Here is a 27,119-nt window from a genome sequence, read left to right on the forward strand (position 1 = left end):
GACACTTGAAGGAACAGAAGTTCCTGCAGAGCACCCCAAGGAGAACTGTCTGAACATCTGAAGAAGGTCACAACCCCAGCTTCCCATTGTCTGAAATGCCGAGCCCATTGTGGGTCTGGCTCCATACTTCTTCCACAGCTCAGGCCATGGTTGGATCCCTGCACAGTACCTTTTTCCACCAGCTCATGGTTCAGGGTGTGTGGGGACCTCACCCCCAAGCTTGTTGGGAGGATCCTGTGAATCATGGAAGTTGTTGTTTATGTAGTTTAACTGCCAAAAACTCTACTGCACTTCTAGATGGCTGCCACTGTCATATGATTTAAGTGCAGTAATTTGGAAGGAGGGGAAGACTCTGAAACATTACTGTTATTTTCTCCAATGAAGCAGTCCTTAACTGCAATAAAGATGTATTTTAGATACCCACTCTAAACCTCCTTGCCTGAAAACTCTGATGATGGAATAAACAGTTGCAGCTACCATTTAAGTAACTGTTTATAGCAATCAGTCTTAAGTACTAGCCTTCCGTAAAATACATTTGAATTTCTTAGTGCACTTCTAGTAAATGATGAGGTACAACAGAGACACCTGTCTGTACTTTGTGAACTGCTACTTGAGCTTTGTATATCAAACTTGTTAGCACTTGATGTAGCAGAACTAGTGTGGACACTAAGCAGGTAGTAGTATGCTTCTTGGGAAAAGTGAAATGCAGTGGCTTAATGTCTCTTTTTGAATATAGTCTTGATTTTTAGATGCAAACGAATTTTGCTTTCCTGCTCTTCAGTTTAATCTTTAAATACTCAGTTAACTTATTTTTGTTTTTCTGGAGGAGTCTTTGATTAGTGTAGGGAGAAGAATTCGGTTTTGGACTGTGGTGTCTCCAAGAGTTGACTTTTTCTGCAGAACTTAGTCTACTGGAAATACATTCTTGATTATTCATTTTCAGCAGTGCTGACATTCAATATAAACTTGTTTAATTCTGTTTAATATCAAAGGAGGAAAAAGCCAGCAGCTCACCAGGTATGTAACAAGGGCCAGAGAGGTGCTGCATGTATTGCAGGATGTGGCCTCTGTGTGCTGGGCTGCACTAACCTGCCCACTGATTGAGTTGTTTGGACAATACAGAGCACTTCTGTAAAGAAGCAGGAGTTTCATGGTTTTGCTGGTGTATGTATGTGGATACTTCAGGTTCAAATGTGGTTTTGAGGACTTGGTTTTAACAGTCCAGCAACCCTACAGGGAAGGTGATGGGTGATCCCATAACACAGCTACAGTGGTAGGTGAGCCTTCTGCCTAATGCAGCCCTCTGGGTGCATTGCTTAAAACACCAACTTCTGAGCTGCAAGCTGTTCACACTCTTAAAGTGTGTAATTTGTTCCTGTAAATTATTCTGGGTTAAGGCAACCTGCGGTATATCATTACAGGCTGGGGAACAAAGGGATTGAGAGCAGCCCTGCAGAGAGGGCCTTAGGCTGGTGCTGGTGTATGAAAAGCTGGACACGAGTCAACAGTGTGCACTTGCAGCCCAGAAGGCCATAACACATCCTGGGCCTTATCAAAAGCAGCAGAGGCAGCTGGTCAAGGGAAGTGGTTCTGCCCCTCTTCTTGGATCTCATTGGATCTCACCTGGAGTATTGTGTCCAGTTCTGTGGTCCCTAGAACAGGAAAAACTTGGACCTGTTGAAGCTGGTTCAAAGGAGCGCCATAAAAATCATTGAAGGGGTGGAACACCTATTATATGAGGAAAGGCTGAGAAAGATGAGCTTGTTCAGCCTGGAGAAAAGAAGGTTCCAGGGTAATCTTACTTCAACCTTTCAGTAGTTAAAGGTGGCTTATATGAAAGATGGTGACAGACTTTTTAGCAGCACCTGTTGTGATAGGACAAGGGGTAGTGGTTTTGAGCTGAAGGAGGGCAGCTTCAGACTAGATATAGACAAATTTTATATGATGAGGGTGGTGAAACACTGGAACAGGTTGCCCAGAGAGGTGGTGGATGCTTGATTCCTCAAAACATTGGAGGTTTTTAGTGGTCCACTGGACATTTGGAAGGTCCAATGGAAACACTGGATGAGGTTCTGAACAACCTGATCGAGTTTAAGATGTCCCTAGCAGGGGAGCTGGAGCTCCCTTCCAACCCAAACCATTGTATGGTAAAACACAGATACTGACCAAATCTTTAACTGGGAAACTTACACCACCCTTAAAGGTATTTGGGGCATCCTGCTTTGCTTCCTTTGTGTGTGAATTGCAGATGAACATGAGTACTATGGTTCATGAGCAGTGATGAGCAGGGAGAATTAGTTTCTACACATTTCTGAACAGTAGCAAGTGAAACCTGTTGGAGTTGCTGCTTTGAAGCTGAGTGGTTTTGATTGGCTTCTGTGCCTGTCACTGGGCAAGGTTTTTGGCATGACAGATTTTTGGAGATTGTATAAGAAGGATTGTATAAGAAGGAAAACAAATTGAATGTCAACGGAATCAGCAGAGTGATGTGCTGAGTACTTCCTCTGTGGTGAGGAAGTGTTTTTGGGATAAATGGCAAAAGGGAGACCTTTACTGGGATGAATGTACAGACTTTCATTCTGTGTTAGCACACTGATACATGAAGCCTTTAGTATGCTTCTGTTTCTTGTTTACAATTCAAGACCAAGCTTTACCTTGGTGAATCCCAGAAACATACTTCCCTCCCATCCCCAATGATGAGTATTTTCCTATTCCAAAGCAACTTTTGAGAAAGTGAAAATATGAGAAGAGGGATACAAAAGTCAAAGCAAGACCTCTGTGTTTTGTGAAGAGGAGCTGAGAAGACTTTTCAATATTTTTAGAAGGGATAGCTGATAAATTAAGGATAGAGCAAGTGCCAAGTAAAATAACTTCTCTAGTCTTCCTTTTCCAAGGTGATATTACTGGAAAGGCCTTGTTTCCCCTTCATGCAAGGTGGTGCCAGCAGCATTTCTGAGGGATATGATGGCTTCTTAGTAGTAATGCTGTATCACAGCTCCCTGCTGCAGGGCACACTTGTGGATTGACAATTGAGGACTAGCAGTATGCAAAGCAGTGTTTCGACTTCCACCTCTTCAATATCCCGATCAAGTGTTTACCAGAATGAAAAATTGTGGATTGCATTATTCATAGCTGTTTAAGCTGAGTTATTTTGAGTGGTTTTTTTGTGCTGATGGCCAAGCTGTGCTGTGCCAAATCTGATGTAACAATAACCTGGGTACCAGCTAGAGCAGTTCTTAACCATAAAGTTTGAAAAGTTTACCAGACTAATCTGTTAAACACAATGGATCCATTAAACTAGGGCATCACCAGTACTCAGAATGGCTATGAATAGATATATTTTTTTTGTTTGACATTTACAGTTGTGAAATGAGCTTTGTGGTGAATTAGCTTGTGCAATACGGAGTGATGCTAAACTTAGATTTCACGTAGCAGTGTAAAGCTTTATTCTTGGAGTTTGCACTCTTGTTCTGTTTCAGGTCAAATACTAGGAGGAGGCAACTTGTGGAACAGTGCAGTTCTGGAGCAGCTGGTTACTAAAATCAGTGGAGGCATGCTTTCTTTACCAAAAAACCCCCAACCACAAATCCCAACATAAAAAACCCACAAACAACCAAACCCACATAAAACTAAAAAAAACCCCAGTCACCCCCTCCCCTTCTTTTCTTTCATTTCCTGTCTACTTTTAGAGATGAAGCTCAATATCCTTCAAACTTTGCTCCTTTAAACCTGCATTTCTTTCCTCCCCTGTAGTTTTCATCACATCAACTGCACTAGAATCAGGAAAAATGTCTGCCTTTGTGTGCATTAGATAGGTCTTTCCAGTTCTGTCCACTATCGTAATTTCAGTAAAATGAATGGTTAAACTCATTCTGCTTACTTTACTGTGAAATATGAGGAGCCTGGACTTATCTAAGCATGCTGGTATTTAGGAAAACTTCCCTTTGTATGGAATAGGCTGGAACACAACTAGGTGGTGCATAAATATATTAATATTGCTTGGAGATCTTGAGAGAATAGTTCTTTCATGATCTGAACCTGTGTAGGTTGTTAAAAAGGAAATGCAGGTTGCCTGTAATGTCACCCAGCAGCAAAAAAGTAGCATCTCATGTCCAAAGTCTGATCTGATGGAGGCAGGTATGCTCAAGTCTTCTAGGACCTGGAAGTCCTTTAAAGCTTTATATCTTTTTGTGGAATCATCACTGGACAAACTTGCTTGACCCTTATCTTTGCCGTCTCCAGCTTTTGGAGTGATTAGTGTTTTATGACTGTCTGTTGATTTATGTGACAGCAGTATCTCTCTAGGCTAACAGTTTCATTTAATTTACTGTCCTAGTGTGACTTGGAGTAGGGGCAAATGTCTCTTAACAGGATTTACTCAGCTGAAGCAGCATTAAAAGTCAGTCAAGGACATATCAATAGGATAAAATCTCAGAGTACTTATTAATATAATGGCAACTTCAGTGGTCATAATAATCTAAAGGTAGATGCATTATCTGCATTATATTAGAAAAAAAAAAGGCTGGTCAGTGCAGTTGGTTTGTTAGTGAATTGCTGCTGGTTGCTGCATGCACTGTTGCAGGATTCTGCCTCTTATCTGTTAAATGAGATTAAGAGCAGTGCAGAAGTATTCAAGCCCACATCCTGAGTTTGTCTGTGTCCAAGGTCCTTTAAGCAGTGATAGCTATTGCTCAAAATCCGTTCGGAAGCACTGTATGAGTTGGTGCCTCCCAGCTGGATGTGGAATTTAGCAGTATGGGCAAGCAGCAGCCACATTCCATCTGGAACAGGACGCTTGAAGCACTACACAGTTGAATGGGTGACTGGTAAAGTGCTGGACTGTAAAACAATAGGTAATGTGTCTTGTTTGATGCTGTAGGGAAAACAACACAACTTATTATGAGCAACTTACTATGGATTTTCAAGTGAGAGATTTCCAGTAACAGTGAGCTGCTGCACAAGTACTTTGTACCAGCAATCTGATGGTGTGCCATTAGCACTGCTTTGTTAGGTCATACTTCCTTAAGTTTAGGAGGGTGCACTGAAACTCTGCAGTGTGAGAAATGTAAATGAATAATAAGGGCTTGTCTTCATTTTGGACTTATCTGCTTGGAAAAGCTGAAACTGGCTCAGTGTCTATTGTCAACTTTTGGGTACCTCATGAGCAGGCTGGTTCTCTGAAGGGATTGTAGCAAAACCCATTACTGGTTTAAAGGTGTGGATTGACTGGTTGAAGAAGGGAGATCAGGAGCAGGTTCTTATGACCTGAAACATTTCTGGGGCTATATGTCTGTGAATTTATAGTACTAGTGCACTTTGCTGCTGACTAGGCAGAGTTTTACAGTTTCACAAAGATTTCATACTATGCTCTCAGATAAGCCAAGAGCAGAAATGTTAATAGGATTTCTATGCAGCTTGCTACTTGCAGTTGTTTGCCTTTGAGAAATTGTACTTTAAGTTTTATGTAATTACACTTGTTGGACAGTACAAGTCAAAATTGTAAACTTACTTAGTCAAGTCCTGAGAAGGGAAAAAATCTGGTGATTTGTCATTGCTATGCAAAGAGCTGATCTTTATCATGGATAGCAGAATAAGGTGCCAGGCTACAGCAGGAGTGCACCTTAACCATGAAACCAGTAACTTGTGTGAGGTAAAATTAGCAGTACTTCTAGAAAATGTCACTCCTTTTGGTGTTGTGTGTGCATCCTTTGTGGAAGTTCACGTGGAGATTACTGTGCTCTGACTATTTTGGGGAGATTTGTGTGGTTGTGCTAAAAATTACTGTGTCCTGAGTGCAGAAGTGACTCTCCCAGTGCTTCTAAAGGGCAAGCTGACATCTCTAGATGAACTGACATGTGTTTGGAAGCTTTTGTGTCAGCTTTTTTCTGGACTGAGGAACTTTGCTCTCAGGTTCCCCTAGCATGCAGTAGAGAGAGTTACTGGAGGAGTAAAGGAAACTGCACTGGAGTGGATGAAAAATAAATTGAGGAATCTGAGAAGGGAATTTAAAGACTTAAGCCTAATTTCCTTGGGTTCTGTACAGTTGATAAAGGGTAAAGGAGGAGAGGCTCCTGCTGAAAGGCAGCTTTAGCTCAGTGACACCGGTAGTTTATTTGTCTACTGCAACTTTTTCTTTCTGTACAAGAGTGAAGTCTTCCTGCTGCAGAGGCATACATTCACTTCCCTCCTGGAGAAGGGGTGTCAGGGGGAAGTAGATGGCTTTTGTAGTCGCCAAGAGCTGCTTCTGTGTCTGGAGTCACATGTCAGACCCAAAAAGTTGCTTGTTCGTTTAGTGAGCGAAGTGTAAGCTGTCCCTTTTATGAAAATACAGGAGACTTTTTCCTCTTCCAGAATCTGTCAGCTTTTTCCTGCAGCCTCGTAACAGAAACCAGCATAGTCTCTACTGCTGCAAATGCTTTTGCTTTACTTGTGAGCTATCATAATACTCCTGTACTCCATAATACTTCTCTTCTGGGTAGATGTGGAGAAGTGGAAAGTCTCCCATGAAGTCTTTGTCCATATTTCAGTTTAGAGAGTGTGGGAGAAAATGGAACTTTATTCTGTCAGCAGGTAGGTATTTGTAAATCTACTTCACAAGATGAAGGGTGGGCCACAGACCTCCCCTAAGGCAGGATGTCAGGACCCCTTGTGTTCCTGAAAAAGAGAGGTCCCTGGAAGATCCTTGGAGAATATGGAGGAGCAGCCTGTGACTTAGTACAGCCATTGTGTTAATCACAGGATGGTTAAGGAGGGAAGGAGCTCTGGAGGTTCAACCCCTCTGTTAGGGCAGGGCCACCTGGAGCTCGTTGCCCAGGACTATATCACAGAATGGTTTGAGTTGGAAGGGACCTTAGCACTCATCAGTTCAACCCCCAGGCATGGGCAGGGATGCCACCCACTAACTAGATCAGGTTGCTCAGGGCCCATCTAACCTGGCGTCAAACACTTCCAGGGATGGGGCATCTACCACATCTGGGCAAGCTGTTCCAGTGCCTGACCACCCTCTGAGAAAATAATTTCTTACTAATGTCTAATGTAAATTTCTCCTCTTTTAGTTTGAAACTGTTCCCCCTTGTCCTGTCACTATCTACCTGTGTAAAAAGTTGTTCTTCCTCTTTTACAAGTCCCCTTTAGGTACTGTAAGTACGCAATGAGGCCTCCCTGGAGTCCTCTTCAGGCTGAACAAGTGCAACTTCCTCAGCATGTCTTTGTAGGATCTCTTGTAGAAAGATCATCTTTGTGCCCTTTCTCTAGATCAGCTCTAGCAGGTCAATACTCTTTTTTGCTGAGAACTTCAGAGCTGGATGCTGTGCTTTAGGTGGTGTCTCACAAGGGCAGTGTAGAGGTGGAGAATCACCTCCTTTGACCTGCTAGTCATTCTGCTTTCAATGCAGCCCAGGATGTGTTTGGCTTTCTGGACTGTAAGCACACACTGGTAGCTCATGTCCGGCTTTTTATCCACCCAAGTCTTTCTCTGCAGGGCTGCTCTCAAGAACTTTTCCCAGCCTGTACTTGTATGTGGGATTGCCCTGACTCAGGTGCAACACCTTGCACTTGTACCTGTTGAACTTGATGAGGTTCTCATGGACCCACTTGTTGAGTTTCTCCAGGTCCTTCTGGACAGCACCTTGTCCTTCTGTTCTGTCACCTACACAGTGCAGCTTTGTATCGTGTACAAACTTGCTGAATGTTGATGCCACTGTCTGTGTCATCAATAAAGGTATTAAAAACTACTGGTCCTTGATATCCATGTCCACCTTGATGTCCAGATGGCTTTTGAATATCTTCAAGAATGGGTTTTAGTAAGTACTTACCCTAAACCCTTGTTGCTTACATCAAATTGTGTGCTGCTTGGTTGCCTCTGTACTTCTGCCCTTTGATAGTAAATGATGGAATTTCTGTGCTATATCAAATCTGGGCATCGACTTGGTAATTACATGGTGGGACCTACTGAGTACCACAAGCAATGAAGATTTTGTTGGTATCATTAAGGTGCTGCTAAGACTACAGAGGGTGCTTTTTTTTTTTTTTTTGTTTGTTTGTTTGTTTGTTTTTAAATTTTAGATATCACAATCTGTAATTCAGCTTAATGTGTAACTGAATTTGCTTTGTTCTTAAAACCTCAGTGTCAATTTCATGGTGAGACCTGGTAACATAGAATGGGGATGGTGAACTTTTCTGGAGCTGCTTTTCAGAAATGGAGGCTCTAGGATGCTGTGTTAAAAGAGGGAGGTTTGCTTTAAGAATGCAGAAAAGCAGTCTTGTCTTCTGAGGGAGGCTGGAAGTCACTCCAGAGTCACTCAAGTAAAATTTTAATTAGATTGCAAGGTTGCATACTGAAACTTTGCTTGAGACAATCCCATTTCTGCACTGCAGTGTTCCTAATCTTTTCCAGCTATCATCTAGCTGCAGCTCAGCACTGTTTCTTTACATTTTTGACAGGGTCAGTCTCTTGCCTGAGGAATCAGAGTCTATAGAGAATGGCAGCATAACCCGGATAAGTGGCTGAAGTGAAATAACTAAATACATTCCTCTAAAATCTATCTGAAAGTGTTTTAACTCTGTTAATCTCACTTGGAAGTGTTCCTCTGTGTTTGCAGGCTTTGATCTGACTTCTCCAAAGTCAGTGAAAACTCTGATCACTGATTCTGGGGTGGTACTCTGTCCTTTGGCCTGGTCCTTTTCCATAGATTGGAAAGATTTTCACCTGTTACTGTTGGAGCTGACAAACATGAGCTTTGAGCACTGTTTGAGACACACAGCTTTGTCATAAATCTGGGATTTCTGCTTAATCTAAATGCTGAAACACTTGAAAGATGCTAGAGAATATGTGCAGATATAGACAATTTTGTCTGACATGAATGGGTTAAGTATTTTACTGGAGTGTCAGCTTGTCTAGTCGCAGGATATGCTGGAGCGTGGATCTACTCCCTCACAAGAGCTCAGGAAATTAGTCTGAGTTTATAATTGGATTGAGAGGAGAGACGAGAACTGCTGCCTTCGCCAAGACATGCGTCAGCTGTCTGAAATACTGTGGGCTGAGACTTTGCTTTAAGAGAAGAGCAACACTGGCAACCGTGTGATCCCTACCTGTAACATTTGGAAGTGTTTGTGTTGCAGGGAGATATATCTTCAAAGAGGTGGTGGTTGGTGGTGGTTTTTTGGGTTTTTTGTTTGTTTTAATAAGAGTAAGTGAAGGCAGCACTTAGGCTAAAGAAAGTACTGAGGAAGGTATCTCTGTACAAAGAACTGTACTGAATGATGTGGTTGTATCAGGCAGAGCTTGTCCAGAGAGAGCATGTGGACGAGGCTGAAGTACTGAGATTAATGTCATGGTGTTGAGTTGTACCCTGCTAGAAGACTGCAGATACTTAACCCCTTCAGCCACATTCTGCTGACCATTTCTAACGGGCCTGCAGAAGCCTGTACTTGTACTATTCAGGAATTGCTGTAGCTGTGCAGCTCCATTCATGTCATGCACAAATCTCAGGGGACTGAAAGAAGCGTCTGCTGTTAAAGGAAGGGGAGAGAGCACAATGTGATAGGAGCACTAATGTACAAATTTCATCCTTGTTTAATCTTTGGGCTTCTGTCCTCTTGCTTCACAGCATCCTTTTCTCTTAATGCAATTTTAAGGCCTCAGATCAGGTGCTGAAAGGCTTTACTTGTCTGTAAACTGGTAAGACTTTGAAGATCAAATTGATGCCACAGAATCTAGACTGGCTTAAGATGCTTAAGTAGATTTATGGCTCTTAAAATGGCTTATGCCATATAAAACTCTTTGGAGTGGGGAGAGGATCCTGACTGTTGCTGCCTGATTGGGAACTACCTAGGAAAGATGGGGGTGGTGGAAGACCATCTGACTGGAAGTCTTTGCCCCAGACACACTTACTGGAAGGCCTCTTATCAATCTTGTGTCATAGCAGACTGCAGAAGTTGAAATTCAAACCAAGTATAGGCTGAGAAGGCAATTGAATCTCCATAGGCAACCTTGAAATAAGAGTCTGAATCTTTTTGCTATGCCCCCAAAGAGCAAGTGCTTCTCGCACCTCTTCCCCCCTTTGTCAACAAAGTCTTCCCATAATTTTCCCTCATTTTCTTTTGCTTGCTTGGTTAAGTGCTGGAGACATGATAACCTTGCCAAAAGTATGAGCTGTGGTGCACAAGTTTGGCAGCTCTGGGCACAATCAGGATACGAACACAGGATCGTGTTCAGTGTGGTGAAGGTGCCTGTGTTAACAGCAGTACTCATTCATACTTCATCCTACTTTCTGTAGAGAAAGAGGGATATAAGGTTTCCATGCATAAACAAACTATTGCTCTGTTAGACCTGTGTGTGGGAAAAGGAGCTTCTCCACAAGGCTACCATAACATCCTATCCCTGCTTAGCTGCCATGAAGGTAGAAGTGCTTCAGTACTATATTACATTGCTTAAATTGTTGCTAGAGCCTTAGGTTAAGGTGGAAGCTGCAGACCTGCGTAGCAGGTGCTAGCTGAAGAAAGAACCACGCCTGAGACTAAGCAGGCAGATATCTGGTGAACGGTGTTTGTTCAAACTTAACAGCTTTTCTCGCTGTGGAGGGAGTTCCCTTCCTTGTGATTCATGAGGTGCACAATCTGTACTGACTGTTAATGCTAGATAGTTACCTGGGAAAGCTTTAAGTACACTCTGTAACCTTAACAGAGGAGATTACGACATGGTTAATGGTAGGAATTGTGATGGTAATACTTTGCTGAGGCTTGTCAAGCCTTCCTGAGGCACTTTGTGACATTCAGTTGAACTTGTCAGTGATTGGTTCAAGCATCCTTGACAGAAGGTATCTACCTTTGTGCCAGTCTCTCAGACACCAGCTTCTAAAATGCCATAGATGACTTAAGTACTAACCTCTAAGTTATCCTGAGGTGTTAAGGGCAAATGAATGCTTGTTCTGGAACGGCAGTATCTTCGGTTTTAATCTCTGGCACAGTAAGCAAAAAACCACTGCTACTTCAGTCTGGAACAGCTCCTTCCTTAGGCTTCAAGGTCTTTGCAGGTATCAAGACCTTGCAGCTGGTATCTGCAGTAACAACCAAGGTTGTTACCAAGGTACAGAGTAAAACTGAATTTGCAGTGCAGGGCAAAGAACAAAGATACTTGAGGATGCATGGTTAATTACTCTAAGCCATGTAACAGAAGCCTAAACTTAAGCTTCGGCTCTGAAATGTGTCTGTCTTGCCCTGGGAAGGCAGCATCCATCTATTAGGGTATGGCTCTACAGCCTCAGTTCCACCTCCAGCCAGCTGCAAGTGCTCTGAATTATTGTGAATGAGAGGAAGCCAGTCCAGCAGGATATTTTGGTCAGGGGAAGGCCCTTTAGAAAGGCCTCATAATGTGCCTGTTTTCATAGTGTACAGAAATCTTGATTGCTGTGGCTGTCAAGAGCTGCTAAACTGCTCAGAAAACTTCACACTGCAGAGAAAAACCTTGCTTTTTGGTTCAGTGAAGCTGCTGTTTGTCATCCCCATCCTGCTTTGTTTCCTTAGGCCATCACTTGAGTTTGGAAAATCCCTTGGAGAGAGATTGAATCCTCCTCCTCCAAATGCACCGCAGCTAGCAGAACCTATCTTCTTTAGACTGGCTTTAGGCAGTATGGGGGAGTTGCTGCCTTGGTCTGCCCTGAATCCCTGGATGTACTAAGGAACTTCTGGGGAAGAAGCAGAGAAAATAATTGTTATGGCTGGCAGGGGATCTCTCAAAACTAAAGATTGTCTTCCCTGAAGTGGATGAGTTAGCAATGACAGCCTAGAAGCTGTCCTACAGGAGATTTGGAAGGGTGGACTGCAGTCCTTTCTATAGAGAGATTGACTTATACTTCAGTTAGAAGACCGTTAAATTTCCTGAAGTGATGAGGAAGAAGCTTGTTCAGCAAAACAGCTTCCTTCATCACCAGGCAGGATTTGTACCTGAGAAAAGTGAGGAGCAACACTCCTGTAAACTCCAGCAGGTGAGAGAGCAGGAGTCTGATGTGTTTAGGTGATGTGTTTGATAGGTGCTGTAGCAACCCATCTGTATGGCCACTATAACTGAGCAAAGAGAGGACCTTGAAATAAGGAGCACTTGCATGGTGTCCCTCTCCTGGCAGTGACTTTAGAACAGTAATATATCTGTAATATTTCTAAAAACTAGAGATTGTCTTGGGTGACTTCTGGGCTTGTGCTCAGGCTATGCATAAGGAGGAACAAAAGCAGAATTCAGCCTCTCAGGTGGAGGCTCAGATTTGTAAATCAGCAAATCTTCCCTGTAAGCCAAATGTATGTTCCAGCAGTGGGCCACATCCTGTATGTGTCTCTGACTACACTGAGGAGGTGTTGAAGAGTTTTACCCACACAGATTTGTCAGTAGGGGTGGCAGGCCAGGTCAGTGGTTGCGATTGGCAATCCAGATGTCTCTAGGGACATGAAACAACGTAGTGCAACTTGTGCACTACGAAGATATAGGAAGAGTACCAGATTTTTTTGAATGGTTGGTAATGGGTAAATCTGAATGTAGGGAATTTCCTGTAAAAACAAGAATGTAATGCTTGATTCAGGAAATGCCTAGGAAATGGTATTCTTGATTGTTAGCAGGGATCAACAGATTTTCATAAAGGGTTCTTTTTCCTATAATAGCTACTTGCAGTTGTAGCCAGCTAGCACTGACCAGTGTTAAAGTGAATGATTATTTAGGGTTAGGCAAAAGTCCTAGGGTGTAGCCTCCCCTTCTCTCTCTCTCACTGTTGGGAGAGTGATGGTAGAAAACACCCAGTTCTTTATGTGCCACATGTGATAACTTGTCATTTTGCCTAACTCAGCACAACTACTGCCTGAGCCTTTTGCACAGAAGGCAGCCCCTGGCTGCTGAGTTATACAAGGGAGAGCTGTGAAGCACAATATGTAGCTGTTCATATTAACAAACTTGGTTAATAGAGTATATTATTACTGTAGCCGTGTTACAGTTCTCTGCTGCCTGTGGATGCTTTAACTACAATTTGTGACCAAAGCTTTGACCTTTGCCAGGTGAACTTTGCAGTATTTCTGGCAGATGTCACAGCCACGTGTCGGAAATGCAGAGGGGCATTCTATTTTCTTCTTTTCAGTGGGCTTGGAAAATAGCAGAGACCTGTGTTTCAGGCTCCAGCACTCTCATTGTTATGAGCCTGCAGGTATTTGCACCAAAAATGAATGTAGGTCTTTAGCCTAAAGGATCTGCTTTTTAATTAGCTGGAAGGTCTGTTCCTGTGGCAACTGACTGACTGCAGTGGAAATGGGAAGTTAAAATTCCAGAAGGGGTGTGCTTTCTTCTCATATGCACTGGGATTACTTTGCTTGGACTTGACTTCGGAATGCTGCAAGGCTCCTTCACTTCTCTGGAATAATGCCTGATCATCTCTGTCCTTACTGTGCAGGCAAAGACTAACTTCCATTTGATTATGCTTCTCTGTGTGCAGGCTGCAGTGAGGATCCCAGGTGAAGGTGTGGGGTTTGGGAGGAAATTGTTGCTCAGCTCTAAAGGTGATCTACATTGCTAGTAACCTTGTGTTTTCAGTGAAAGAAGCTGACCTTGAAATAAAAATACAACAATGTAGTGAAGTGCTGCAAAACTGTGCTGAATGCCTCTTTTAGGTAAGAAGCATTTCTGCTTCCCAGAGTTGAATCTTGAAGGCCTGGCATGAAGTCAGATGGCTTGTGTAAGTTGATCTTTCTTTATGGTATACGTATCAAAACATAAATACATTTCAGGTGATGCATTACTGCTGTTACTGGCTGCTGTAAACAATGCTGGTTGAAGCAGCAAGTGTAGTTCATAAATATTTAACAACCCCCTCACCAAAACAAAACCCCCTCAGACCCAGATATGTTTAGTCTCATGAGCGAAAGTCATAATGCACATTAGAACGTTCATCAGTAAACCTAGGTGGTGTTTATAGGCCAGCCTTCAGAGAGGAGTGCTGCTCTCTCCTATTCTGAACTTGCACTATGGCATGATACCTGGGCAGCAGAGACTGAGTTCTCACTAGTGGTTATTACACTGATGGAAGCAGCTGGAGAAATAGCTATGCACACAGAATTTTCCATTAATCAGAGAAAAAAGTCCAACACAGATGGTATATAGGATAGATTAAGCTGGTAATCCTTTTGTGTCCTAGAAGATTAAGGATATCCTGGTGTAGCTGCAGTCAGCTGACCTTTTCTTATTTAAATGACTGAACACAGTTGATTCAGTTCTGCAGAGGACCAAGGCTCTTCCAGAAGCCATGAGTGGTGCACTGTGAATGTTTGTTAAAGGAACGGTCTGTTGAAGTACAGCCTCAGTTATAAATTTACAGGAACTTAACTTTGTGCCATGTAAACAGCAGCAGCTACAGGATGGCTAAGAAATCACTTGCTGGACGGCTCTGTCATATGTAGCAGAGCTGGATTCTCCAAGGAGGCACAGTGAGTGTCATGTGGAGAAATGGAGGGTTTCTGAATGCTGCTGTCTGGGTTGCCCCAGAAAGTGAAGATGAATGCTTCAGTGGAAGAGGAGGATGGCTGCGTGCACTGAACTGTCTGGCATGGATCTATATGAGGATTACAAATCACCCTTCGATTTCAATGCTGGAGTGAACAGAAATTATCTTTACTTGTCGCCTGGCATAAACCTTTCTCCACCTGGATCACCTACACTGACAAAGTCTGGTAACTCCCTTCTCTTCCTTCCTTAAAATCTCTACAAAATGCTTAGCAATTAATACCTGTAAAGCTTCTCAAATTAAAAAATCTGTAAAAGCTGGCCTCCTGTTAATTCTGGCAGTGTGTTCTTCAGTGTGCCATGTAGATAATATCTCATGCTTTACATTATTTGTGATTTATTCAGCAGAAAGGCAGTTTGAGGGAAAACGAAGTGGCAAAAACAATTAGGAACAAAACTTATGCAAGATTGCAATAATTTGCCTAGTTTGTCTGTTAGATTTTTTTGGAGGAGGAGGCAGAAATTGCATTTTTAGTAGGACTTCAGAGCTCTGGATAGTCTAAAATCTGCTTTTGCCTTAATACCGAAAATCTCACTGGTTAATGAAAATTCCCTCTAAAACCTTTATTCCATTCCTCCTAGCATTTAAAATGCTGCAAACCTTCCACCTGCAGATACGAACTGCACTGGGACTGCCCTGTGCTGTGCTGCAGTGGCATCCATTTAGTGCTTAACCCTATGAGTTTCTTGCTGGTAGACTGTTGTACAGAACACCTCTAGCTGTGCCTCCCAACACTCCCCAATCCTAGTTTGTTGTCATTCCTTTCTATTCCTTGCTGCCAGATGTAATCTTCCAAAGTAATTTTAAATATAGAAAGCTTATACCTACTTCCGGTGTGGCAAAGCAAAGTTACACAGGGCTTATTTCTTAAAATTTTAAAGAAACATGCATCCCTTGGGGAGCCTCTGTGTGAACTATAACACCCCTCTCTGTGAACTTGCTGAGCCAGAGGCTACTGGGAAACTGTGGTCAGCATTCACTTCTGCAATTACTGCTTCTCCCAGCTCTTCTAAAGGAGGGAGGAAGCAGCTGTTTGTGTCAGGTGATGATGCATCACCATTACCACCAGCCTTTTCTGGGCTTTATTTTCTTTTTCATTTGCTTTGAATGAATACCTAGCATTTGGGAGAAGCCCAAGAATTTTCTGCCCCATGTTGAAGGAATATGTCTCACTTTGGCTGCTTCACTGAGATAAACGGGAAGCACTTAAATCTGATCTTTCTTATATACTGCAGAATAAATATGCTCTGCAATACTGTATGTTACTCAAATGTTAGAGTGGTTCTATAACTTTGCAACAGCTTGTTCCCTGAACTATAACAAGCACCTTTTTTCTTTAGCTTTGCCAACTGTAGAGTGATAACTACACAGAAGTTGAGTCCACAGGCTCTGCAGTATGGATCTGGGAGGGCTGGGTTTCTGTCAGTGCCTCACTAAAAGCGTACTCTGGTCTGTCTAAAGTTCAGGAATGCTCCTGATTGCTGCTGATCTCTGAATTCAGGCTGGGGAGGTAGGGACTGCTCGTCAAAATAGAGCATGAACTTGGATTGAAACAGGCCAAAGCAAACCACAAATCAGAAAAACTGAGTGTTAATTGAATTACTCTAATGCTTTACCTACCCTGGCAGAATAATAGGGACTTAAATGCCATTTCCCTGAATGTGATCCATGGAGTCCTAATCAACTAACTTGCTCATGTCTTTATTTGGTTCATTAAAGTAGATCTAATAAACTGCTGGGAAGATATGTTAATCTTAGAAATACAGACCTAAAAACTGACTTAAAGCTAGTTAAGTTTTCTCAATACTAAGTCATTATGATTTTTTCCTCCAAACAGATTTTTTATTCTGTTTGAGAGACATGAAACGTTCAGTTAAGCTTGGTTATAACAGAGTACCAAATGACTGAATTTTAAGTCCTTCACAATCTAATGATGCAAGAGAACTAACATAACGAAAGGTAACAAGTTGAAAGCTGTAATAATAATTTTACATAGTAATATAAAATAATAATAGCGACAGTTCTGTTGGCAAAAAAAGACCACAAGTGAGAAATGCTCTTTTAGTAGTAGTTTGAGCCAAAGCATTTAAATCTTCGGCTGATTGCTGATTTCCTGGTTTCTTGGCCCATGCCTCATAGAAAGATCTAAGGTGGGCTGTGCATGTTTCCTTATGAAGTTTTTTCAAAGCCAGGATCTTACTGGCTGTCAGCCCTAGTTTATGGGATACATTTGGATTGTAGCCACACCATTGTGGAGGTCTGTGGGTTGTTAGCTGTGTAGACAACTGCTCCTTGATCAGACAGCCCAGCACGGCCTTTCCCGTAGCATGGATGATCCCTGTGTCCTGCAGGTATTGAACTGAGGAATGGGAGCAAAGGGAAGAGGGGTGAGCAGTGACAGGAGAGAGCGTGGAGGTGCCAGAGTGAAGATTGGTGGGAAGATGTTCATATACTGCATGTGGAGCTCAAAAAAATAATAAATGGGAGGGGCTCCGAAGGCAAGAGGAAGGCATGGTCAGTTGTGCAGAACTCTGCAGAATCAGTGCTCTGAATAGCAGTGATTTCCTGTTTGCCTAAAAACTCTAGGAGTGTGAAGGGGAGGAGAGATCATTCCCTTGCTTCTTAGCATTGTATTAAATTAAAATTCTTAAATTCTATTTGGTAAGCAAGAAGCAGAACAGCCTTAAAAATGAGTTTTCCAAAGAGAAGTTACATTCCCCAAATGGAAGCTGTTGCTGCAGGAGACAATCTGGCGTGTGTTCTTACTGGTGGATTCACTTGATCTATTTTTGGTGATTTAATCCAGATGACTCCTCATAATCAGATTGAACAGATTTTCAGCTGGTTGTGCTAATGCTTTTGGAGTCAGGGTGGTTTTGGTACTTGCAAACTTTCTGAAATGGCTTTGTGATGGCAAGCAGGTGGTCCCTGAAGGGCTGCAGGTGAGAGCAAGGTCAGGAATCACAGTAGAACATACTGAGAGGGTGTTGGGTGTGGAGGAGAAATGCAGTTCAAATTGTTTTCCTTCAGGGTAGGTTATGTAATTAATAGGTTAAATAGCAATTTAACAAAAAAGGTGTGGCATTCTTAACTGTTAAGGAAATATGTTGATGCATAAAACAAAAGTTATCTGATGGTGAAACATAATCCTTTGTTTTAGGTGCCATAGTGCTATGCTTTGGTTTGGGCGTTAGACTTTGAAGTTCTTACTGCCCTAGATTTTTGACAGAAAGTAGTGTATTGGGAAACCCACAGGACCTACATTATGTTTGTAGAAGACACATGTTAATCTCTGGGAAAACATGACACAGATCTCATGAATAAATGCAGAATGAGGTTTAATTTTCTTCCTGTCGGCTTCCTTCTCAGTGCACTCGGTAGTAACACAAAAGTCCGGTCCAGGTAGCAGTGTGCTTCTAGAGGACAAGTGTTCTGGACACAGATACAGGCACACAACATGCCATTTTGGAAAGAATTTGTGGAATTGAGTTTTACCTGAGTTCAGTAATTTGATCCAAGAACAAGGTTTCTTTTTTCGGCTTGACAGCTGCTAGGAGTGTGTTTCATAGAATGCATACAACGAATTACAGACTCACAGAATCTTTTTTCCCCCTGGTTTTTCAGTTGATTGTGATGTAGCTGTTTGATATGAAACCTCACAGCAAAATCATAGTGGTGATTAATGAGTTTTTGATTCCCAAAGGATAGTATGGAGTGCTATCAGAAGCTGCTGAAATGAGAATGGAATTTTATTGGCTAGATGGTTAATTTCTATAGTGATTAACAGGAAATGTTACATAATGTGTCTTCAACTTAGATTAATTATATATTTATGTACATATACACACACATGTATATATGTATATACACACACATGTATATGTATACATACACACACTCTTCCTCGCTCCTTATTAACAGACAATCCTGATCTCTTTCCTCTTGTATTTTAAGATTTTTATTTGGCTTCTTTTTTTTTATTATCTGTAAGGGTGTTTTATGTCTTGAATAGAGAATTACTTCTGGGAATCCACAATCATTCCAGCATGCAGTCTCCCTGCAATTAGAACAGAATTCCTTGATTTTGGCAAACTTTAAGTGTCAGCTACAAAGACTCAAAATGGGAAATCTTTTGCTGGAAATTTTGTTGCATAAAAGGTGTTTAAAATGGTCTTACTGCAAGCACTAAGGAGTAAAAAACTGAATCATTACAGTTATTGTATCATAGTAATACAAATAATATCATCCTCCTTCCTTGCACTGAAGCTGTGAAAGCAAAAGTTGAGGAAGACCATGGGGATGTTTGTGGTTTATGTAGGAAAATTAGGCAGAGTTTTGGTTTCTGGATTTGGAAGAGGCAGCAGTTTGAGTGGATGTGTATTCTTATCAGTCCCTTCTCAGTACTCTCCTGCTTTGAAGCAACAGCCTTTTGTTCCCGAGCTCTGTTTCTGGGCTTCCCATCTGTCTTAAGGTCAGGTGCAAACCAGGAGCTTACTTCCAGTTCCATGATATCTGCAACTTCTAGTTCCATGATATCTAGGCACTGTGGTCCCAATTACTAGGGACAGAGAGCTCAAGAAGGGTACAGAGTTCCTACTTGCAGTGCAGTAGTTTTCTGCACTGTTGTTAACCTTGCTTGTGGCTGCACCCAGTGTGCTCAGAATGGACACTTTATAATCTGATCCAGAGAGTAGTAAGGGAGGGTGCCTCTGCACTGGCCTTGAGCATCTCCAGCACTTCCAGAGTTTTGGGAAGAAATGTGCCAACCAAATAGTGCCAGATGAATGAGAGATCAGAATGTGCACAGACTCCTGGGCAAAGTTGTGTAGGAAACACTGGTCAGGACGTAGCATTCTGCGTCTTGGTTTCTGTGCAGAGTAGTGGGAAGTGTTGTTCTCAACAGGTTTCCAGTCTCCTATTATAGCAGCAGTTGCCATTATATTGAGCTTTAATACAGCTTGATAGAATGAAAAATAAAATGCCTTTGGTTTCCTTCCTGTAGTTGGGGAGCATGGCTTTGGTGTCCTGTCATCAGTTTTTTTGTGTACTGGCACAAAAAAGCTGTGTGCTAATGTTAGCTGTTGTTTGGCAGACTTGTGACAATCTGACTTTTAATGCTTTTTGTTCGTCTCAAGGGCTGCTGAGGAGTGACTCTATACCTGAGGTTGGAGAGGATGCTGCTGCTACAGTCAGTATGGCAGAAACACTCTCAGAAGAAGAACGGGATGAGCTAAGAAAAGAGCTTGCCAAGGTAATTATTTTGCAAATAGCTCTTAAACTTGTTTTGATAATGAAAATATGGGATAATGTTATCTTTAAACATACAGTTAATACTTTGCATAGTTATTCAGTGAGTGTCTAAAGCTGGCATTCCTGTGTGTTGCACAGATAGGAAGGAAGGGTGTCAAGGAGAAAAGAGCAGCCAGTTCTAGTGATGGGGAATTAAGCTGAAAGTGCTGAATGTACAGATTTTAAACTAAGATACATAAATACCTAACCCTTTTTTTTTTCCCTTGAGTGAGAAGGGGTAAATCAGCAGAGAGAACATGGTTGGAAGCCAAAACCCAAGTATTGTCTCAAGTGGCGTGGAGTAGCTAAAACTGTTTCTTTCACGAAGAATGCTTTGTAGTAATATCTGTGTAGGCATTGTATTGCTAGTGTCTGACCATGTTACTGTTCTTGTCCATAACAAAATATTTTTAAGAGTGAGAAAAAGTAGCATTCTTTGAAGAGCAGACAGGCAAATATTCAAGCCTGATACATGCCAAAGTCAAGCTCTTTTAAGCAGCCAGTCTTTTTGCTTTAGTAGCTTTATGGGACTTAGGACCCTTATGAAAGTCGCTAACTTAAGCCCAAGGTTAGCAAACAAAGGTGAGCTTTAAATTAAGCACATTTAATACATTCTTGTATTTGGCAGTCCTGAGTATCATTTCATGCCAAAGATAGTGAGGGTGGGCTGGTCCTGCTAGGGTATGTCATGCTGGACTTGAGGCAGATATCCAAAACAGCGGTGCATTGATGATACTGTAAGGAGTACAGTAAGGAGCTGTACTCCTGTAAGGAAGCTTAAATGAGTGGGCAGCCTGCTGCTCTAAACTGGGGTCATCTTGCCTGGATGAGGAAGTAGGATGGGAGGGATGCCCTTGCCTTTATTATATGTATGGCCTTAGTGCCTCTGTCACTTCTATAAAGCTCACAGAATGGCATCGTAGAACTGTGCTGACACCTCTGGTCATGTTTCCAGGAGAGGCTTAAGTGGCCATCTGAGTAAAGAAGGAAGTGCACAAATACAGTTTTCTAGTTACAGAGCAGGTGCTATGTTGTGTGTTTGTGTGAGTTTTGACAGCTCAGTCTGCCACAGTTTCCACACCTGCTCTGGGGAAGGCACTCCTGTGGCTGGATCCAGTTTACAGGTGCTGGCTTAAGCCACAAAAAGACCTTTCTGTTGAAGCAAGGAGACAAAATTTGCATACGACAGACATGCTCTGAGCTTCCCGATACTCGTCACACATTGGTGTATCTTCTGACGTGGAAGTAGAATACAGGCTTGGCAATTGTCATGGGTTTGGCTAATCTTCAACCTTTACATATCATGGGTAATAATTTCTAACTATGCAGTCTTTTAGTTACCAACTTCCTTGTACATATTCCAGTAACAGAGCTAGCTGCAGGTAGATTACTTTCTCACTAACTCTTGTAGTGTCTGTTAGATTTCCCTTTTAGTATTTAGGAATGACTGTGAGGCAACGTTAAAAACCTCTGCCCTCCCATTACTGATGTCTAGTAGATGCTTTAAAGAAACACATAGTTAAATGGTTGGGTATATTCCTTGTTAACTGTTAACCACTTGTTAACAACTCTTGTGCCACAGGTGGAAGAGGAAATCCAGACGCTCTCACAAGTGCTAGCTGCCAAAGAGAAGCATCTAGCAGAAATCAAGAGAAAGCTGGGAATTAACTCACTACAGGAACTAAAGCAGAACATTACCAAAAGCTGGCAAGATGTTACATCAACCACAGCGTATGTACCAGCTCGTGATGATTGTTTAGACTGTTGAAGTGAAAACTGTTTAGATCTTGTGTCATGTCTAAACACTCTGTTCTTGTGAAATGAGTATATATAACACAAAGTTTAGTTGTATTAATACTTCTCTGGGTAAATCAACGTAGACATTTTTAAAAGAAGAACACTGCAAGCTATATCTCATGTGAAAGAAGAATGATTGACCAAAATATGGGCTATTCTAACACACTTCTGTCTGTCTGATACATCTGAGATACCAAGGTGTCCTAAGTCCAACAGAATACCCTTCTTTTCCACCCTGAAAAATTGTTGTAAACTGAGCCCATGCAGGAAAAGTATGAAGTCACAGTTACTGTTCTTGCCAAACACAATTGTTAGCTTAAGGTCTAGAGCAAGTTGTCTTCTGCAGTTAATAACCACAGAATGTCACAAGATGTACCTGAAACTTTTTATGGTGAATTTTATTGACAGAAATGTGCGGTACAAGAATTTAGACACTTGGCACAAAAAATAGACCCTTTTTAGTGTGTGGGCATAGTTTTGTTTATTTGTGTTTTATTTTCTTTTGTATTTTTAAGTGGTTTTTTTTTTTTTCTTGATTGGGATGTTTTCTGTGTGAGTTTATTTTGTATTTTAATAAATCCTATGATAGCAGATAGCATCTGTTCTAGGGGTGGGGTAGTAGGTGCATGTTGGTGAACTGTGTCTGGTCAGAGCTGGCAGAGATGCTGTAGCCAGAAGGGGCTGCAAAGGCTCAAAATAATATCTTAAGCAGGTTCTCCATTTGGCCCCAAAGCTGAAGTGTACTGCTGCATTTAATACAAATAGACACACACTAAAAGTTTCCTTATTAAAATAACTAAAACCTAAATGTTTTTTTTTGAACACAGATACAAGAGAACATCAGAAACCCTGTCGCAGGCTGGTCAGAAGGCTTCTGCTGCTTTTTCTTCTGTTGGTTCAGTCATAACCAAGAAATTTGAAGATGTCAGGTAGGATTTTGCAAGTAATTGCATTTTTTATTTAAGTGGATGATCAATAAATTTATGCTGTTGACATACCTAGTGCTTCTAAAAGCTAATCTATCAAGAGCCTTCAGCAGCTGTTGTAGGGGAGGTAAGAGACTCACTGTAGAATCTGCTTGTATGTCCTCACTGATGCTGAGGAGTTCTGTGGTGTGTGTTTTATGTAGGCAAGAAAAGCAATGTGTGCTACCACCTCCACTGCTGCTCTTATTTTCTGGTGTGATTGCAGGTGGCACTGTCTGCCTGCCTCTGTGGGGTACACATAGCACTGTCATTTCTGCTCTCTTTCTCAGCTTGTGGAATATTATATTTAAACAACTACTATCTTTAACTGTTTGTGTTATGTTCGTTTGCTCTTCTGTTGTTGTTGTTGGTTTTTGTTTGGGTTTTTTGTTCGTTTGTTTTTGTTTTGTGTGTCGATTCCTTCCAGGTCTGTTTTATTTCTTTCTAAGCTGTTCTGCCTCATAGAAGTGGCTTGATTTTATTACATTTTTAAGAGACTACTGGCACTTTTTAATTCTTAACTATTGTTGGCATGTAATCTATTTTGACTTTGTGCCAAATGACACAGTCTTTCATACACATTAGGTAAGTCTGCCAAGTCATTTTTAGAATATTTTGAGCTGCTTGCAAAAATCCTGCTGGATGCAATACAATCAGATGCTTAGCTTACAATTCCTTGATTATGTAATTCTTAGTACTGGAACCTATACAATTATTCATCCCACAGGTAACTTGTTGTTGTTAAACTTATTTTTCAGTTATTGGGCAAATAAAAATTCACACATTCTCACAGAATATTGCTGCTTTGGCAGCAGTGTAATAAAATCAGCCATTTTAAAGTGCTGCCATTAACTTCTTGCTTTTTGAAGTCTAGTGAGAAAATGCTTTGAGTACAGCTACACAGTTACAGATTTTTCTTCAGATTTATCAGAACTTCATTTCTCTCTTTAATGCTTACTCTGGCATTGTGCAGACTACAGGCATTTTCACATTCCTTTAGGTAAGGTGGGCACAAGAATTGCTTCTCAAACTAAGCATGTAGTCAGATTGTCTCCATTACAGTTTTTGATTTAAGTTTTGTCTGTAAAAGGTTATTTCTTCTTTTCTTCAGTGTTAGTAAGAGTGAAACTGAAGCCCTGTTAATGTCAGGGAAGATGTTTCTTCATGTTCACCTGGTACCTATCTCAGAACATGAAATCTTGAGTATACGTAATAATTAATTAGTCTTTCTTCCTGTTAGAAAGAAACCCACTAAAATGATTCTGCAAGGTTTTTTATCAGGAGACAGAATATGGTGTTGAGGTCAATGGCATGCAGTACTTCTTTGTCTGTACAGTGTTTGTGCCGTGGCAGAGTAGAGATTTTCCCCTTTTTGTGTTTATTACAATGCTGTTTAGCATTGTGATTCTAACTAAATGACTAGAATCTAAATGTAAAATAGTTTATACATTCTTTGTTCGTAGTTTGTCCAGTGAAACAGTCCTTGAGTTGATTACTTTAGCAATGCCAGTATTTTAGTTACTTCATCCACATTAACTTTGATCTAAGCAAATACTCAGTGTTTTCAGCACTTAAAATTCCTGTGTAACAATTTCTGTCTATTTCCTCTCAGCCCATTTATCTGAGTCTGACTTAATCTTTTCTGTACTCCCCCACTAAGGAGCTAAAGACAGCAGTAGGATCTCTATAAAGATCTTGGGATTTGGCTCCTAGCATACTAACTGGGAGCTGTTGTCCCAAGGGAGGTGATGGGCAGAGGCACAGGATACTATGAGAACTGAGACTCTGAAGTGAGCTCAGTTTGATCAGGTATAAGAATAGCAGCAAGTCTCAAATATGTCCTGTTCAGTATCAGTGAGACAGTGGGAACCTGGAAGACTTCTCTGTTCCTTCTGAATGCAGAGCTGTTCACTTAACAGGAGTCACTTTTCTGCCGTAAGGCTGTGGTGTTCCCCAATTAGTATTGGACTATTGGACCGGACAAGGACAAGCACAGACTCAGAGTTGTCTTCTACTTCTAAGGAATATATATATACTAAGGAATACTTTAAGAGTGTCCTAATTACTCTAGTTAGTGGCTCTCTGGGTGTTGAGTACTCTATCAGAAACTAGGCTACTGGGAGAGAATATAACAGCATCAGAGAAGTCTGCTGGTGTGCTTCTCAGGGAGAATTGTGATGATGGAAATGCAAGGTATTGTTACAAATTCAGGGGTAGCTGTGTTTAGAAAACAAAAGTGTGAAGAATTAGTTGTTGTTGCACTTGAAACAAAATATTCAACATGTTTTTCACGAGAACCAAATTCATTTGGAATTCAGCCAGTGAATTCAGATCCGAGGCGTATAAGACTGCTCAAGGGCAAGTCTGAGCTTCAAAAAGGTTTAGATGCCTAAATTTTTTCCTGGAAGTTAGAGTTGATGGGCCTGATACTTGAACTTTTACTGAATATGCAGGTTCATTTTTGTTCTTACACTCTTGCATTGGCTTCATTGTGGCTTCACTTTCCCTTGTATTGTTTTGGTTGAGGGACTTCTCACCTATAGTGGTGTGATTTCTTCCATGTTGGACTATTTTTACATATTCCATGCAGCAAACATCACACACAGATATTTATTTGGGCACTTCAAAGTGATGTAATAGGGAATTGCAAAAGGGAGTGAGGCAGCTGCTGGAGCTGTGATTTTGGAAACTACTGAAATAGAGAGGAAGGGAGGACTGGTAGTGCAATGTCGGTGTATTTTTGCTTCCTTTTTGTATTTGTTTCCTCTGCTCTTTGTTATGATGAAAATGAACTTTGTTCCATCTTAGGTTTCTCCTAATACCTTTATTCTCTTTATAAGAATTTGTTTTAGTTTTGATGAGCTAACCTTCCTTCTGTAGGCCACATGAGTATTCTGTGCAAAGTGGTAGTACCAAGATGTAGCTTCTGAGCAGTCATGACTTTCCACTTGGCTCTTCTTGCACTGCATCCCTGTAATGGAGCAAAGTCCATCTTTGCCTTGCTCTGAGATTGCAGAATAACTTTCTTTGCTTGCTTTAGAAGTCTAATCTATGATCATACCATAACATATCAGCATATCAGCTGGAAATTTAACTACAAAGTAACTAGCTACTGTGTATATTAAGCTGTGTTTTCTAGCCTGGGACTCTGGCATACCTCCTTGTGCCTTTTCAAAATGTGAGGCAATGGAGTAGCTTTAAAAAATTATTGTGTAGAGGATAAAAAAGCTTTAATACAATACAAAATACATGGAAGACTGGAGAGCAGCTTACTGTGCCTTTTTTGTTTATTGTCTTTTTTAAACTCGGGGTTTGCTTTCAAGCATTGCAAAGAGGCTTGTCTTTCAAACTGCCCAGGTTGATGGCCTAGTTGAGTGAGTGCTTTAGTGTGGCATTCTGTCATTTGGGAAAGAAATACAAGTTCTCTTCTTCATAAAGCTGTTCAAGGCTTAATTGTGCCCCTTGCATTACCTGAAGAATAGGTGGTTTATGTTAAAAAAAAATCAACTGCATTTATCTAATTCAGTTCTCCTGCAAACCAGATCATTGTATGATAACACTTATGTAATGTCTTATGGTTACTGAGGGTATACAGAAGTGTATTGTCCAGCAGCAAGTAAAGTCTTCATGAATATATGAAAATAGTTCTTCTATTAAATGATGTCTGAGATGAAACTAAACTTTTGTAGACACCTGTTAAAACGTCTGTTATACACTATAGATTGTTGTTTTTCAGTGTGAGCAGTTCTACAGTTTGTAAATATATGTATTTAATCCTCTTTAGCCTTAAACTTCTTGGGGAGAAACTTCTTGCAGCATGAGGGAAATTGGCTGAGCATTGACTGAAATTAGTTAGTGTCAGTGTAGCTTTGTAATAAAACCTGCCATGTAGCAAGCCCAGAACTCGTAGTAATCCACATCACAGTGAAGAATATATATTACAGTCCAGAAGACAATCAGCTTGTCTGTGATCTGGAAAAGCCTGTGGAAGCCAGACCATCCATAAGAATGAAACACAGGAGAAATGGGGTTGGGGAAATAGATGAAACATAGCTGTGCATTACTGAAGTGTCAAGAAAGCATCTGGCCTTGTGTGTCTGATTCCCAGTACGCTGTAACTACAAATCAACGTGCAGTTGTGCATCTGCCTTAAGGGATCCCAACCTTTCTTTCTATTATGGTATTTTACTGATGAGCCCTCATAAAGGATCTCTTAAAACTTTTTCTGCAGTAAACATAGAACTTTTTTTCTTCTGTGAATGTATCTTCCATTGATTGTGCTGAGATGCTAATTGTAAGTTTGGAGGTACATTTTATGAGAGTTGGTTCCCTTCCCTCCTCTCCTTCCCCAGCAACTGCCTGAAAAGTATTCTCTTGAAAGACATAAAGCCCAGACAAATTTTGACATTCCATATATAGTCATGAAAACTTGTGATCATCACTTGTAATAATTCTAAGTTACTGTTGTGGTATTTGGTAAGAATTACTTAACGTATAAGGCCTGTTCGTATCTGCAGTAAACAGGGATTTCCTGTAT

General features: G+C 41.2%; 1 protein-coding gene across 5 annotated transcripts in view; it reads left to right on the top strand.

The window, feature by feature from the left end:
• Window positions 1-27,119, top strand: part of TPD52 (tumor protein D52) — a 40,709-nt gene that overhangs the window by 8,857 nt on the left and 4,733 nt on the right. For 2 of the 5 annotated variants that reach the window (XM_041464504.1, XM_041464505.1), the window contains 3 exons: window positions 19,667-19,782; window positions 21,403-21,551; window positions 22,445-22,546. In XM_041464504.1, the coding sequence (XP_041320438.1) occupies window positions 19,667-19,782; window positions 21,403-21,551; window positions 22,445-22,546 (367 nt within the window). Of the gene's footprint in view, window positions 1-14,525; window positions 14,698-16,866; window positions 16,883-19,666; window positions 19,783-21,402; window positions 21,552-22,444; window positions 22,547-23,555; window positions 23,583-27,119 lie in introns of those variants that run through there. The other 3 variants (XM_041464502.1, XM_041464503.1, XM_041464506.1) reach the window with 3 other exon arrangements.

The sequence above is a fragment of the Pyrgilauda ruficollis genome, unplaced genomic scaffold (assembly GCF_017590135.1).
Source record: "Pyrgilauda ruficollis isolate IOZ18807 unplaced genomic scaffold, ASM1759013v1 scaffold18, whole genome shotgun sequence".
NCBI classification, from domain to species: domain Eukaryota; kingdom Metazoa; phylum Chordata; class Aves; order Passeriformes; family Passeridae; genus Pyrgilauda; species Pyrgilauda ruficollis.